Source organism: Myotis daubentonii, chromosome 15 (assembly GCF_963259705.1).
Source record: "Myotis daubentonii chromosome 15, mMyoDau2.1, whole genome shotgun sequence".
NCBI classification, from domain to species: domain Eukaryota; kingdom Metazoa; phylum Chordata; class Mammalia; order Chiroptera; family Vespertilionidae; genus Myotis; species Myotis daubentonii.
This window is the reverse complement of record NC_081854.1, coordinates 36,035,746-36,052,741: the sequence shown is the minus strand read 5'-3', so window position 1 is coordinate 36,052,741 and position 16,996 is coordinate 36,035,746. Positions and strand designations below refer to the sequence as shown.

At 37.9% G+C, this 16,996-nt stretch overlaps 1 protein-coding gene across 3 annotated transcripts; it reads left to right on the top strand.

Moving 5' to 3' along the window:
* The first annotated feature begins 53 nt into the window (after window positions 1-53).
* Window positions 54-15,868, top strand: CENPN (centromere protein N). 3 transcript variants are annotated; one of them, XM_059667319.1, is made up of 11 exons: window positions 54-209; window positions 1,494-1,674; window positions 2,912-2,957; window positions 4,859-4,918; window positions 5,327-5,403; window positions 8,177-8,353; window positions 9,873-9,974; window positions 11,655-11,718; window positions 12,220-12,332; window positions 14,865-14,991; window positions 15,233-15,868. In XM_059667319.1, exons 2-11 carry the CDS (start codon window positions 1,504-1,506, stop codon window positions 15,313-15,315), a joined length of 1,020 nt encoding a protein of 339 aa, XP_059523302.1. In that variant the 5' UTR covers window positions 54-209; window positions 1,494-1,503; the 3' UTR covers window positions 15,316-15,868. The 3 variants fall into 3 exon arrangements, with proteins under 3 accessions (XP_059523302.1, XP_059523304.1, XP_059523303.1); XM_059667321.1 differs by having other exon boundaries at window positions 94-209; window positions 1,502-1,674; XM_059667320.1 differs by lacking the exon at window positions 54-209 and adding an exon at window positions 518-573.
* Window positions 15,869-16,996: the final 1,128 nt, after the last annotated feature.

The following is a 16,996-nucleotide window of genomic DNA, read 5'->3' as shown; positions in this document are numbered from 1 at the left end:
TATTCTATGCTGAGAAAAACGACGTGAAAGCTCGCCGAGTTTCACTTCTGCCGCTTCCCCCACGCGGCCCCCTGCGAAGGAGAGACAGTCCAAAGTTTGCGCCCCCCCGGTGGGCGGGGCTCCAGGGCTGCGGGGACTGCCATTGGTGGCTTTGAAGGCACAGCGGGCGGGAACAGCTGTAAGAAGTGAGGCGGCTGGCGATGTGAACGGTAAGAGAGCCCCTAACAGCATGGAAGCGGGCCCCAGAGGGTGGAGGAGGCCCGAGAACCCACATCCCAAGCCTCTGAGACAACTTTTGGGGACTGCCACACGCCCCCCGGCGGGGGACTGGCGCTTGGTCTCGGCTGAAGGCAGAAGGGCTGGAACTACGGTTGAGGCTGGCGAGGGCTATGACGCTTGGTCGTGACCTCACATCCGCCCTGTGGGGGCGGGGCTTACGAAGGCGTGCGTCAGAGCTGAGCCGCTCCGAACGGTCACGTGACTGCCTGCTCGGCTAGCCCAGCCTTAGATTGCTGTTTTGCCCAGTGTTGGGTGTTTTGATTTTTCAGTTAACCTTGGCGTCCGTCCTCTTAGGTCCATGCAGCCTCCCGCGTTACTTCTTATGGTCCTTGTTGCAATTCTTTAGCGGTGTAGTTCTACAGGAAGGTCACTTAAAAGGGCTCTTTTTTGTCATGCGTTCATTCAACAAATATGTCTTGAGCACCTTCTATAAGCCAGGAGCTGAGCTGCATGCTAGAAAATAAGAAATTAGGTCATCACAGGGAATCAGAGTTTACGCAAGAGTTTTTCGACTTTGTTAGTGAGATTAAGTGCGCTCTTTCTACCAAAATTCTTCAGAATGGCATTCTGCATACTTTACCCAACATTTTTGGAGTCTTCTGAGGCACTCTAAAATGCAGAATCCCAAGCCCTACTTGGTGACTTGAGTGTGTCTAGCATGCATAAGTGCTCCTTAATTTGTTACATGAATTAGTAAATGAATGAATGGTTTCCATATTATTGCCTTCAAAAGTTCAAAATACTCTAGCCAAGAAAGGAGAGAGAGCCGAACCGGTTTGGCTTGGTGGATAGAGTGTTGGCCTGCGGACTCAAGGGTCCCAGGTTCGATTCCGGTCAAGGGCATGTACGTTGGTTGCGGGCACATCCCCAGTGGGGGGTGTGCAGGAGGCAGCTGATCGATCCCTCTCATCGATGTTTCTGACTTTCTATCCCTCTCCCTTCTTCTCTGTAAAAAATCAAGAAAATATATTAAAAAAAAGAAAAGAAAAGAAAGGAGAGAGAGCACTAATTTTTAAAAACTCTGAAAGACACTTAAATATACAGCTTAAGGAGAAAGTTATTAAATCCTCTTGTTAAAACACTTTGCAGATTGCCTGAGAAACAATAAAATAAACATTTGGGTGTTTGACCTACAAATCAAAATCTCAGGCTAAAAATATGCTTAAAAAAATTAACTGTTAAGTTAAACTTGTGCTGTTTTTGTTTTATTACAGTGCCAAAGAAATGGATGAAATTGTTGCTGAGTTTATCAAGAGGACCATCTTGAAAATCCCAATGGCTGAAATGATGACAATCCTGAAAGCCTGGGATTTTTTGTCTGAAAGTCAACTGCAGACCATAAACTTCCGGAAGAGAAAGGAATCTCTTGTTCATGACTTGGTTATGCTTTGTGAGGTAACAGTGTGCAAAATGATTAACCTTGAACATCATGCCTTGGTTTTTTTTCTTTGTTCCCTTTGTCCAAAAGGGATTTGAGGCAGCTGCAAAGCTGTGAAGTGATGAGGCTACGTACTGCTATAGTGGAGAAGACACTAATTTTTAATTGGCTTTTCACCTTATCAAAACTGCTTACAAATCATTAAGAAAAAAGTGAATACCATGTGAGAAAAAAACAGACAATACAAGTAATGAGCAGTATTCTTTTTATACCTATGAGATTGTCCACGATGAAAAGATAATACTCAGATGTGCTGGTCAAGTTGTGTAGAAAGAGATACTCTTTCACATGTATTTATTTATTTGCTTTTTGCTTTAAAAAGATTTCAGACTTTCAGAAAATTTGCTAGTACAAAGAATTCCCATGTTCCAGTATACCCTTCCCTTAGTCACTTTTAAATAAATATACTTTATGACCCAGCAGTTCCACTTCTGGAAATTAATGTGGGTAAAATCATAAAAAATAAAGAAATGTATATAAATATAATTGATAAACATATGTATGTAGTTATAAATATGTAAATATATATAAATAAAGACATTAACTAGCATTGTTTATAAAAACAGAAATTGCAAACAACTATACATAGAAGATGATTATACTCCACATAAAATATTATTCAGCCATTAGAAAGAGTAAATTAGATGTTTGTGTGCACATTGAAAAAAACTATATGCTATGCATACATATAAATGTATAATGTATAAAATAGTGGTTCTCAGCTGGGACGAAGTTTGTCTTCTGGAGGGTACAATGTCTGGAGACATTTTTGGTTGTCAAAACGGTAGGAGTCGGGTGCTACTGGATTCCAGTGGATAGAGGCCAGGGGCGCTTCTTAATGTCTTACAACAGCTCTCCACAACATAGAATTATCTGACACAAAACATCAGTAGTGCCCAGTTAAGAAACCCTGTTGATGAGAAGAACAAAACAAAAATTAAAAGTGATGAATGAAAAAAAAAAAAAAAGTGATGAATGAGGAGTAAATTGTGGGAGAACAGGTGTAAGTACCTGTACTACACATGAATCAGAAGGTGTATTTGTTACTTAACAGAAGAGTAGATCAGAGACAGGTTAATAAAGTATTGAGAGGGTGCTCATAGTCTGTCCTAAGCAATTCTTAAATGTGCTGTGATTCTAGGGTAGAATCAAACCGATAGCCATGTTTACTGAATATTTTACCTTTTCTTTCAGGAGAAGAATGCGAATGTCAATGATGCTGCCCTTTTAGACATTATTTGTAAGTTCTGGTGATTTGTATTTATATTGAACCAACACAGTTTCATCAGAGAGGTAATATTGTAGATAAGGGCTCAAGTTGACGTGGTGTGTAAAATCCCAGCTCTATCGCTTACCAGTCCTGTGTCCTTTGCCAAGTCACATTGCCTTTCTAGGCCCCAGACTTCTACTAGTAAATAGAAATAATAATAGCACCTGTTAATATAATAACATTATAATAATATAGCACAGGATCATTGTGAGGGTTAAATGAGATCATGCTTGAAAGGTTCTTAGCACAATGACTGGCATATATAAGTGCATATTAATAGAATTGAAAATATATTTCTGAAAATTTGTTCTTATTATAGTGCATTTTGTAAGGGACGTAAGGATTAAAACTGACTGCACTTTGCACGTGGTGTGGTCTAGGGCAGCAGTCACCAACCTTTCGGACCTTTCGGACCTCACGGACCACCAGTGGTCCGCAGACCACTGCTTGGAGACCACTGGTTTAGGGGGACTGAGTGGGAGGAGCACACCTGGCTCCGGGGTTTATAGGTGCAACTAGAAGGACAGTGGAGCCCCTTGCTAAGTAAGATAGGGAACACTAGAGGTGGACCGTTTATGTCACAAAGATCATAGATTATCCTAGGACGTGTTCTGTTTGAGGAAGTGTCTTCATGTATTTAAGTCCTTGCCACTTAATCATGAACTTTTGCATGATGTTTAATGGAATCATTACAACAAAAATTTTAATTTCTATTATTATAACAACCTTATTCAGAGATCAGTTAGCAGGCTATCTTAACTCTGAAATACAGAATCAAGAAGAAAATACCAGAAAGGAACAAAAGCACTTCAGATGCTGTCTCTTGGGCAGGTATCACATTGTGCCAGATTACACCTGTTTAGACAAAACTTAGGGAATCAAGAATTGTCAGGCCATTGCTATAAATGGGGTGAGGGGGAGACCTGGGGACACTAGGCACCAAATATAAAACAAAAGAAAAGCCCACTAAACTGTAGGAAGGACAGAAAGTACAAAAAGCACAGTAAGTTGGTGCCCTTGTGTGTTGGGGTCAACAGCCCCTTTTTATGGGATGCAGAGCACCTTGGTCCTAGGTGCAAAGACACAGGGATGCAGATGGAGGTCAGTACAGGGACAGAGTAAAGCCGGATGATAATGTAGTGGGATTGAACTTAATAACTTCCTAGGTCCATTTTTACTCCAAGACACTCTTAAGTTTATAATTCCTGAAAGGTGTCTTCTATATCATTCATTCATTCATCAGATATAATACGGAGTGCCAGCCAGTGTCTAGACACTGAATACAACAGTGCACAAGACAAAGTCGTGTATTCCACAGGATTCTAGTTGGGGAGACAAGCAGTATACAAATGACCATCTAAATATATGATGTGCTATAGGATAATGGTAAGTGCTATGAAGTAAACTAAAGCAGGGTGGGGTGAGGGGGTCAGATTGGTTAGGGTGACCAGGAGGCATTTTATTGGAGACTAGATGAGGTGCAGGAATGAAGTATGCAATGAGCTAGAAGAATGCTCCAGACAAAGGAACAGCCAGCTAGTACACACACCAGTTATGGGGAGCACACCATCCCTGGCATGCTCAATAATGCTGCATTCTGTGTGGAAATAAAATAAATGATCTGACTTAAGAGTAAATGCTAAAGCTCTACTAGACTGAGTAATTCTTTATGACGTGTTTTATTTGGAGTAAATTTCATCCATGTAAAATTTATCTTGGAATAAAAATGTATAACCGAATTTATAAATTACTATTTTCTCCACCTTCATGTTATTAAAAATAACATGAAGGTGGAGAAAATAGTAATTCATAAGCACAGTACTTAAAAGTTCTATGATATAATAGCAATAAGTTCTTCTTCCCTCTCTCAGATACTCAATTTCATCGGCACCAGAAAGTTTGGGATGTTTTTCAGATGACTAAAGAACCAGGTAACATTTTCCCTTTTAAAGTAAACATTTAGTGGGCCAAGGGGTTCAATGGGGAAAAGGGGGGACATATTTAATACTTTGAACAATAAAGATTTTAAAAAATAAAGAACTTATCTAAAAAATAATAATAATAAACATTTACATTTGATATTTTGGCTATTTAAAAATCAATAGCAGTATGTTCCTCTTAAATGACTTTTTTTCAAAATAAGGTGATTATTACTCTTCTTTGGGAAAATGAAAATATATTTGGCAATGCTGTGTCAGAGTACCAGCAGCATCTCTGTGATTTGAATATTATTGCTCTTTGAGGTTATACAAATGCTTGCCTTAGGGTCTTTGAAATGTATTTATTAAAGACATTGTAGCTCCCTTAATTTTTCTTGACTTTTCTTTTCATTTTGACAGGTGAAGATATTGACCTTTTTGATATGAAACAATTCAAAAGTTCATTTAAGAAAATTCTTCAGAGAGCATTAAAAAATGTAAGATTAAAATCTTTCTGAACTTCAATGAAATTCAATTCCATGCATCTGTGCTACTACCTTTTTTTATTTGTAAGAATTTCAAATAATAATATTCCGTGCTATTGTAGTTCATAACAAGAAAGAACTTTTTATTATGCAAACTTTCTGCTCACCTCTCTCTTTTAAAAAATATTTTTTAATTGATTTTAGAGAGAGGAAGGAAGAGGGGAGGTGAGCCGAAACCGGTTTGGCTCAGTGGATAGAGCGTCGGCTTGCGGACTGAAGGGTCCCAGGTTCGATTCCGGTCAAGGGCATGTACCTGGGTTGCGGACACATCCCCAGTGGGGAGTGTGCAGGAGGCAGCTGATCGATGTTTCTCTCTCATCGATGTTTCTAACTCTCTATCTCTCTCCCTTCCTCTCTGTAAAAAATCAATAAAATGTATTAAAAAAAAAAAAGATAGTTTAAAAAAAAAAAAAAGAGGGGAGGTGATATAGAAATATCAATGATGAGAGAGAATCATTGATCGGCTGCCTCCTGCACGCCTCACACTCGGGATCAGCCCACAACCCGGACATGTGCTCTGACCGGGAATTGAACCGTGACCACCTGGTTCATAGATTGACGCTCAACTGCTGAGCCACATGGGCTGGGCTCCCCTCCTGAGGATCTTATTTAACTGTAACAGATTTTACTTAAATAGCCCTGGGTGCCTAGTGGCTCCTGTAATGGTCAGAGCAGCTCAAAACCACCCACAGAATCTTTCTGCCATTCCATTTCCACAAGCACCACCTTGTTGTCGTAGGTTTGGGCAAACTCTCCTTCATTCTCTGTCCATGTTATTCTGTCTCAGTCCTCCTTACATATAAAAGCAGCCAAAAAATCACATTTGCCATGCTATGGCTGTCCTCCTTAGAGTAGTAGTGTTCCCTCTTTTTTCATACACAATTCTTTGATCTTTCCATCACTTTACCTCATCCTTTGTAACTTGTCATTCTTTCTACGCATCCACTTCTCAGTGAACATATTTTCTCCTTTCTTAAAATGACCCTTCTTCGTGTGCTTTGAACCCATCTCCTACATCCTCATAGGGCCTACATCAGGGGTGGGCAAACTTTTTGACTCGAGGGCCACAATGGGTTCTTAAACTGGACCGGAGGGCCGGAACAAAAGCATGGATGGAGTGTTTGTGTGAACTAATATAAATTCAAAGTAAACATCATTACATAAAAGGCCCACGGGCCGTAGTTTGCCCACGGCTGGCCTACATCTTGGTTTTTCTCTCTTCTTTCACATTCTCAACCCCTTCATCTACTGATGCCTACTCTAATGCTTATAAACATGCCCAAGTCCTAGTAAAAGTACATCCATTCTCCATGCTCATCCTTAAGCATAAAATTCTTGGAAGGAAATATTTCTTGTTCCTCATGTAGGAGTCCCTTCATTTTTCTGAGGATCTTGCTATAAGAGTATGAGATGAAACCTGGAGGCCAGCTACTCAGAATTATACTGATTCTGTGGACATCTTTTTTTTTTAGCCCATTGATATTTTTAACCTTTTTTGGATTGGGTATAGACCCTTATGAAAATCTTGATATGTGATACAGCATGTCTCTCCAGAAAACATACACTTAGATTTATATACCTGACTGTGCATCCAGTTCAGGGAGGTCACAGGCTTCTTGGAGCCCTCATTTAAAAGATTCTCATTCTGGGCTAGAGAGACTACTTGACTATGTTGAGTGCTACCAGTTTTCTCTCTCTAGTTAAAGTGTTCCCTCCATATATTTTATTTAGTCTTGATTTTACAGGTGTTTTTACTTTGGTAACGTGACACCAAGAGGCTATTGAGAATAAGACCCTATCTTCCACTCAAGGCAGTAGCGGTCCGCTTGTTGGGACCAATCGCTGTGCTGCTCACTCAGGGAGGGTCAGACAGCTATGCACCCTCCACGCTCAGGACTGGGGAGGGTTCCTTGTCTCATGCACCAAGGGGATTTGGAAAAGCAGACAAATAAAGAGCGGGCAAAGTCAAAGCAACTGCCTTCTTAATGCCAGCAGTCACATTACAACCAAATTACTGGAGTAAGGTATGAGAGGGTGGAAATGAAGAGACATGGGCCAGCCAAGTACACCTGTCTCAAATACTGCCTTTGCAGGGTCTGAGCTGAGTCAAGGGGGAGCTAATAACTAAGAGTAGGCTACTGAATTCCAGACGAACTGATAGTCATATTTAAAAGTTTAGGAAGGTCTACATTTTATCCATGAAATGGACACCAAATAGAATTTCCTATTCCCATCACATAACTTTCCTTTAATTTGTAGCATCTCAGCTAAATGCATAAAAGCATTAGGATTAATATATTTTTAAGCCTATATATATTAGTATATATTTTAGTGTTGCTATTAAATTTAATAGTGCATCCTAGTTCTATGTTCCATGCAAAAAAAGCTCCATTTTATAACAAATATCATTTGTAAGGCTGCCTTCATAAACTCTTACAGGTAGAGGAACAGTTTTTCAGGACAAGCCCAAGAAATTATTGAAAAATTCTGATATCACACCATGATTGTAGGTTTTTATTTTTTTTTCTTCCAAAAGACTTTGCAAAGCAACATATATGTCTGCAAAACAACCACAAAATATTTTCTCAAAGATTCCCAAAACACTGTAATGAAAAGTAGGAGAAAAGACTGTGTGGAAGATTACAGTGACATCCTTCACCCCTAGAAGCACATGTTGGTGCTACAAGATTTTAATTAGGAAACTTAAATTTTCTTTTTTAATAAGGTATCAGTCACCTTCAAGGACGCTGAAGAGAATGCAGTATGGATTCGAATTGCCTGGGGAACACAGTATAAAAAGCCAAACCAGTACAAACCTACTTACGTGGTGTACTATTCCCAGACTCCGTATGCCTTCATTTCTTCTTCCAGGCTGAGGAGCAGCATTCCCCTTCTGGGTCAGGTATGGAACCAGTTACTACAGCTATAAAGTTGTATTATCTTATCTCAAAGGTCTATGTAGGTTTAAGCACTATGTAAAATGCCACATGTAATTCTTGATTTCCTAAAATAAGGAAGAGTGGTTCTTCTGCCTATGGGAAAGTGGTATAAGCATTGGTTCGGAGCTCTTCATTATTGTCTTTTCATCTAGAAGTAATGCGTATTTAATGTAAAACTTCAACCAACACAGAGGTCTTTAAAGATCAACCCTTAGTCTTTTAAAACTTCATATCCTTTTTCCCAATCCTATTTACCCAAAATAATTACTGTTAACAGTTTTGTTATTTCCTTTCAGATGTTTTATTACAAAAACCAGAATAGCATATCACCTGTCATTTGCTTTTTTAACATTTCCATGTGTTTCCATCTGATACACCTCACAACTTTTTTGTGACTGCATAATTTGCCTATTAATGAACATTATTTTCATTTGTAATCATTTTCCTTACATTCTTTGCACAAGAAGGAGCGTCTACTCACAGCCGGCTTCTTGTTATAGCTCTGGCTTCCTAGCATCTTCCCCCCGAATAAGCCATCCCTACGTAGGCCTGGCAACTGCTGCTGCCTCCACGCTCTGTTCACAACTACAGTGGCGCCTCAGTTGGTGCCAGAGTTACCACATAAGCTGGTTGTAGGTGAGCAGCTCCACCATCCAGGCTCCATCATCTCTAGTAGAGCGAGCACTCCACAGTATGGATCTACGAGCCTTAGGATCCTGGCGGGCAGACTTGCTTGTCATTTAAATTCCTTGGCTGTTTACTGAAATGGCAGAAGGATTTCTGCTACATGCTTCTACTTCCCTTTAACACTTAACTCTGCTTCTTTATGTTTGGGATCTTTTCCTCAATATATACTAGTAGTGGTGGTTCATCCACTTACAGCCAGATGAGTCGCCCCTGCCATAGCCAGTTTAAACTTTGCCCCACAAGCTAATGTTTATTTCCACTGTGAATCTTAAGGCAAACTTATCTCTATCCTCTAGTTCCAGGTAAGTATTTTATTAATTCTGTTTTCGCCTTCTAACTTGCTTCTCCAGATAATGGGAAGCTTTTATAAATTGCACTTAATATGTACTTTTTTCTTCAGTATTTGTCCTAAAGTATACATACTTGTATTTTAGTGTGGCAATATCATTGTAATATTGGAAGACTGGTATTCCAAAATGGTAACATTTAAGTAGTCATTGTTTATTCCTAAGTTAGAACTTAATGTATTATAAATCCTAACTTTAAATAGGAACACAGTTCTAAAAATGGTATAAAAGATTTTGCATTTATGATCATTTTAATGCCATTAGCCTTTTTTTTGTCTTTTAAAAAAGCTGAGTAACAGGACATGAGATTACATTTTTCTGGGTTTCTCTTTTCACTCGCAAGTAGAAAGTATTCACTTACTGCCACTCTTAATTTTACTTTGACAAATACTGTAAATACAGGAATAGACACAGGAATCCTAATATTCTTTCTAACTTTCACTTTAAGGCACTGACAGTTGCTAGCAAACACCATCGGATTGTGAAAATGGACTTCAGAAGCCGATATCTGGACTCTCTTAAGGCTGTTGTTTTTAAACAGTATAATCAGGTGAGCCCATCAGTGACTGTTTAAAGTTAAGTCTCCATTTTCTCTTTACAAGCAACTGAGCAGGTGGGAAGTTCACCTACAACAAAAGGAGATCCCTTCAGGTACTACTGACGCAGAGAAAACTTTGTTAGTTAACATTACAGGAAACAAAATAATGAAATGCCTCACTATCATCTTTTTATGATCATATTTTGTGTTTTATACTGCTCATTAGTTATTGGAGTCTGTTAGATCCCAGTTTCCAGATCAGCTATTCTAATTAGAGTTTATTTTCTCTTTAGAATAACTTACTGCCTTTTTAAGCTAATTCCAAAAAAATTAATTCTACTACTCTCTGCTATTGCAAGAGAAAAGTAGAATTAATTTTTTGTCCCATCAGTCCAGTAGGTGATACAGGAGTTAGAAGTTAAGGAAAAAGCATTGGTTTATTAAGTCCAACAATTTATTTATTTGTTAAAATTATTTAAATGCATTAAATGTATCATTTACTTTTAATTATAAGAATAGATCTGGCCTTACAGGTTCAGGGTTATTTGCTCCTGTGCATGGTATCTGTGTGCTCATATGTTCAGACTCCTGTAGATGGGTCATTAATACCCTATGTATATTTTTGAGTTCTTAGATATATTATACAGGGTGGGACAAAAGTAGGTTTACAGTTGTTAACATGGAAAATAATACAATGATTAATAAATAATACAAGACTAAACTCTTGTGTTTTAATACGATTCTAAACCTACTTTTGCCCTACCCTATATTTATATACTTCATCTTTTCTACATAGAAAGAAGTAATGGCTCTGTGTAAGCCCTCTAAGGAAAACATATCTAACATTAAGAAGTTAGATAGTGATTTTTCTCCCATAGCAGCCCCCTCCCCTCTTACCAACCACATTCCCATCAAATTGCTATCAACTGTTTTGCTCCTAGGAAAATACACATTGTCAAATACTTAATTATAAAAACAGTGGCTTTAATGAGGGAAGGTCAGAGAAGGGATTTGAAAAATTCAGACTTTTAATAGGAAAATTATTTTTACAAAAGGAATCTCAGTGAGTTTTTTGGAGTTATAAAGACATAGCATAAAGCTAAAACTTCACATTGCAAATTGTGCCCTGATTTCTCTAGCTTTTGTACTCACCACCTATTTCTTCCACGTCCATTTTTATGATAACAAAGTATAGACAGAGCTCCTCAGGCAAAACAGCCACGTTGCTCACCCTAGATGTCTCTGCCAATATCCTGCTCTAGGAGAAATGCTCCACTCAGCCTGGATATGGGCTCAAATCTCTTCTTGCTTGAAAAAATAAATATAAAATTTGAGCCCTGGCTGGTGTGGCTCAGTGGTAGAGCATTGGCCCAAGCAACGAAGGGTCTTAGTTTCAATTCCCAATCAGGGGCACATACCTGGGTTTCAGGTTCGTTCCTGGCCCCAGTCAGGGCATGTACGGGAGGCAACCAATCGATGTGTCTCTCTCACATTCCTGTTTCTCTCTCTCTTCCTTTCCGTTCCTTCTACTCTCTTTAAAAATCACTGAGGGGGAAAATCCTTGGGTGAGGATTAACAAAAAAAAAAAAAAAAGGTAAAACTTGACATACTTTTATGTACTAAAACAAATAATAGCTGTACTTCAAGGTGTTAAAATCAGGAAAACATTCACTTTTTCTTTTTTTCCTCTAGACTTTTGAAACTCACAACGCTACTACACCTCTACAAGAAAGAAACCTTGGGCTAGATATAAACAGTATGTGTGTTTTAAAACAAAAACTGAAATTTGAAAGTACACTTTTAAAAATGAAAACTTTTCTATCTCTTAGCAATTTTTTGGCAATAAAATGAAATGGTACAGCCATTCTGAAACATTTTTATGGCTTTCCAATGGCATAGGAATGGCTATTGATTTCATGTTAAGTAAAGGAAGCAGGAAAGAAAATTTGTGTATTTTATAATCCCAGTTTAAAAAATACACTTTTTATTCTCTGAAAAAGGGCTATACAGGAATATATAAAATGTTGTTAACAGTACTTATTTCTGTGTGGTAGAATTATTAGTGGTTTTTATTTTCTTTTTTATCAGTGCTTTCCAATTTTTCTACAATAAGAAAATATTACAATCAAAAGAAGAACCTGTAAACATTATCTTTAAATTATACAAGCAAGTTGAAAGGTTAGGAATTAAAAGGGGGATAATTTAAGGATGAAATATACTCCTAACAGCTCTTTTATTTGAAATCTTCCATCTATAGTGGATTCAAGGATCATTCATGAAAACATAATAGAAAAAAACAGAGTACAAAGAGTGACTCAAGAAATTTTCGGAGACTATCCTCAACCAAGACTAGAATTTGCACAGTATAAGGTAGGACATTGCTATAAACTATCTACAGTTATCAATATTTTTTTAAGAGAATAAAACATCTAAGTGAACTGGTTCTAAGAAACTTTCTTACTCATTTGTCACTTTAATTTTATATAATCAATTTATGAGTTAAAATAGACTTCTATAATATTTAGTAAGTTTCTCTATTAATAAAGAAGACCTTTAGCAATTTTAAATTTGCCTTTTCATTTCATCTTTCATATTAATTCAATTAATTATAACTGGCTGTGATCTATTATTTTTGAGGTGAAAAAATTGTAGGCTATACCTTTCTAATCCATCCATACCTAGAACAATACTTACAATGCAGTGGGTGCTCATAAAGACTTGTTGAATAAAAGAGTGAATAAATAAGTCATTATATAGTCCAGTTGGTATCACATGGAGAAAAAAACAGTAGCCTAGTTAGTTTTGTAAACCTAGCTCATCCCGGAAGTGTACCACTGCCCACCAAGAAGACCAGTGTCAGGGACAAGCCCATTGCCACCATTACAAGAATTCAAGGTTTTGTCATGATCATTAATCTCATACTCATGCTCATACAACACTCTCCTCCCCTTAAACACCTCATTAAAATTCTTTCTGCTTAGTGCCCCTACAGGCCACACTTCAAATCTGCCATAGCTCTGCTCATTTAGGCCTAATGCTTATTTGGTTTTATGTGTTTTCAGTACGAATAGCTCATTAACACCTTTCAAGTTTGGTTCCCTGAGTGGCAGGTTTTAATCCAGTTCCTTTAGAAAGCTCATACTGTGGGACACTGGTTCTCAAAGTGTGGTCCCTGGACCAGCGGTACCAACATCATTTGGGAATAGATAAGAAATGTGGAAGCACATAAAAGAAACAGCAAACTGTTATTCCTGGAAGCATTTTCCTCAGTCTGTTGAGATCTTGCTTCCAGGTGTACCCTTTTTTTAGTTCAAATAAATTTTTAGTGTTTTTTTTAATGTTCTTATGTCTACACTCATTTTCTCTTCTGTCTCAGAACCTCTCATGTACCTAGGGTCTCTGACTGTCTCCTGTATGTGGGGTTCCCGTCTGTATGTATGTAATTAAATTTGGTTGTTTTCTCTTGTTAAAAAAAAGAAAAAAGAAAAAGAAATGTGGATTCTCGGCCCCACTTTAGTCCTAATGGATCAGAATTCTGCAGATGGGACCCAGCCATCTGGTTTTACAAGCCCTCTCTAGCTAATTTTGCACACTAAAGTTAGAGATCCACTGAAGGAGTATACAGAAGATTTAATCTACAAAATTTCCCTTTACATATATCTTAGAATGGTTCTATTCTATAAGTCAAGGTGCACATTGATGCATACCTGCTACTAATTTTTCCCCACTTCCTATTTTGAAAAATGTCAAACCTTCAGAAAACTTGCAAGAATATTACAGTGAATATCCATGTCCCCTTTGCTTCAATTCACCAGTTGTTAACATTTTGCCACAGTTGCTTTCTTTTTCTTTCTTGATGCTGAACCATTTGAGTTAGTTGCAGGCATTACTCAGTCTTCAGCTATTTCAGCATACTGCCTCTAAATGCGAAGGATCACTTTAAGTTTTAAAAGAAATTGAAATTAGAATCTAAGAGCCAAGTACCTATTAAATTAGCAATACTTGGATATTTGATAATATTAATTTTTTTATGTGTGGTAATGTAAGGGGATGAAAAGAGTCCTTTTTAGGTGTTTTTAGATACATACTGAAATATTTACAGATGGAATACTATGATGTCCTGGATTTGCTTCAGAATAATCCAGTGTGGGTGAGCTGTAGGGAATGGGAAGAAAGGTAATAAATGAAAAAATACTGACCATTAGTTGATCATTGTTTCAGCTCGGTGATATGCACATGGGACTCATACTGTGCGCCTTACTTGTGTATGTGTGTTTTTTTTTTTAAATCTTCCATAATGAGAAGTAAAAAAGAAATCATGGTAGTGATTCAAAAGACATGACATTTTTATATTGAAATAACAGGTTACAAAAGATAGTGCTAATTTTCCATTAAGAATGCAAAATAGGCCCTAGCTGGTTTGGCTTAGTGGATAGAGCATCGGCCTACAGACCGAAGGGTCCCAGGTTGTACAGATACAATTCTGGCCAAGGGCACATGCCCAGGTTGCGGACTCTATCTCCAGTAGGGGGTGTGTAAGAGGCAGCCAATCAATGATTCTCTCTCGTCATTGATGTTTCTATATCTCCCTCTCTCTTCCTCTCTGACAGCAATAAAAATATATTTTTTTTAAAAATGCAAAATAGGACACCTGCGGGCGAAACTGCCATCCAAGGTCTCCTGTGTGTCAGGCACTGTGCACACTTAGCATTTTGTGTGTTCTATCGTTTGATATGCTGGTTGCCCTCTACATTTTCAGTTAGCAAATTAATGCTTCTCTCATCCATTAAGCCCTGTATTTCTTGGTGATAATAATTAGTGAAATGAGTAATCCAATTTTGTTACATGTTGCCATTCCAACTGATATATTTAATAGTCATTTATAAATATATTTGTTGACAGCTTGAAACAAAATTCAAAAGTGACTTAAATAGGGGCATCTTGGCTGAAAGAAAAGAACCTCTCCGGTGCCTAGTAAAGTTCTCTAGCCCGAATCTTCTGGAAGCATTGAAATCCTTAGCACCAGCAGGTAAGTAGTCAGTTTATTTTGCAAGCTAGAACAATTAACAGCATACCTACATTCAAACCTCCCTTTGCTGACTAATTACCTCTGAGCTTTCTCATGACCAGTCTGGTATCCCATCTTACCCCATATTGCATATTCTGCTTCTGCACGTAATGAGGGTCCATGATCTTGCCCATTTTTAAACTGACTCAAATCTTTGTCCTGTGATTATTTTAATCGTCTCTTTTTCTTTTTTTAATTTCAGGTATTGCAGATGCACCACTTTCTCCATTGCTCACTTGCATACCCCAAAAAAGAATGAATTATTTTAAAATTAAAGATAAATAAGACATACATGGTTTGTAAGCATCACATCTCCCTGACTATATTGCATACATATTTCACTTCATGGCTAGCTATTTTAAACATGAACCCTTAATATTGACAATTTTAAAATGTTCAATATAATTGTTGGGAATGATTATTTCCTCTTTCACTGTGTGCTCCCTCTTCCTCATATCCTGCAAAGCATAGCAGTTGTGGGTCTGTAAGTGACAGGATGTCCTTTTTCTCACTCCTGTCCTCTATCCTAGAGAGGTCTGGTTCCAATTGCTAGTTTTTAGGAATTTTCTCTTAAGCTTTGGATCACATAAAGAAATACCAAGAAACTATACCCAATTCAAAAACTTTCTAGGAGAATCATAAACTTCGTACATTCAGAGGGTAAACTTGGGTCCATTAAGTTATTGCAGGAGGTAGTGTATCAGATGATTTAGTTATATAAAATAATGGTTTCATTGTAAATATACTTTTCATAATCTATTTTATCATACATATGACATTCAAACTGACCAATTTTATACTGATTTGTGAATAAAGATATTTAAAAACTGATACATAAGTTACTTTTGATGAAAATCAAAAAGAGGCTTACTGTACAGATACATAAATACAATCAGAAAAAGGAGTTAAAGTATGCTTTATAATACAATGGTATTTTCTACAGACAGTAGGGGTTTTATGTGAAAAATATGTTTTTAGATTTAATTAGCAAAGACACTTTGGTTATCTTAGAGTGAGGCACTGAGTCTGCAAGGGCTTAATGCTAATTTTCTTATGGATCACCATTGTGATTTAAAGCATCTGTGCACAGCCCTAACCGGTTTGGCTCAGTGGATAGAGCAGGGGTGGGCAAACTTTTTGACTCGAGGGCCACAATGGGTTCTTAAACTGGACCGGAGGGCCAGAACAAAAGCATGGATGGAGTATTTGTGTGAACTAATATAAATTCAAAGTAGACATCATTACATAAATCCGCGGGCCGTAGTTTGCCCACGGCTGGGATAGAGCGTCGGCCTGCGGACTCAAGGGTCCCGGGTCCGATTCCGGTCAGGGGCATGTGCCTTGGTTGCGGGCACATCCCCAGTGGGGGGTGTGCAGGAGGCAGCTGGTCGATGTTTCTCTCTCATTGATGTTTCTAAGTCTCTTTCCCTCTCCCTTCCTCTCTATAAAAAATCAATAAAATATATTAAAAAAATAAATAAATAAAATAAAGCATCTGTGCACACAGGGCAGGCACTTCTGCTCAGTGCCTGAATGGCTGTGTTAGGTCTACATAGAGGTGCTGCATGCTCCTGGGTTGGCTTCTCACAGCTCACAGCCCACAGCTCTCCTTGGTGCTTGGCAAGGGTGCGCAATTGGAATCTGAAAGAAGATGCTAATCATATTATCCAGTCTATAGTGGAATCACTTGAGGCTGCACACGGAGGCCCTCCCAGACAGAGGTAACTGCTTAAGGAAATGAGAATACAAGGAACTCTTACCTATTATGTCTTGATGGTCCAGACACACATACTGTATTCAAATGTAGTCTTGAGAACAGATGGAGCAGTAAATATACATTCAAGGATGTCTATAGCCAAGGTATTTACTGCCTAATATAAAATTAGGAAAAAGAAATTGATTCAGAATAATGCAGTGGGATTTTTGTATTTTTTGTAATTAGGAATCTATTTAATTTTACATTAGG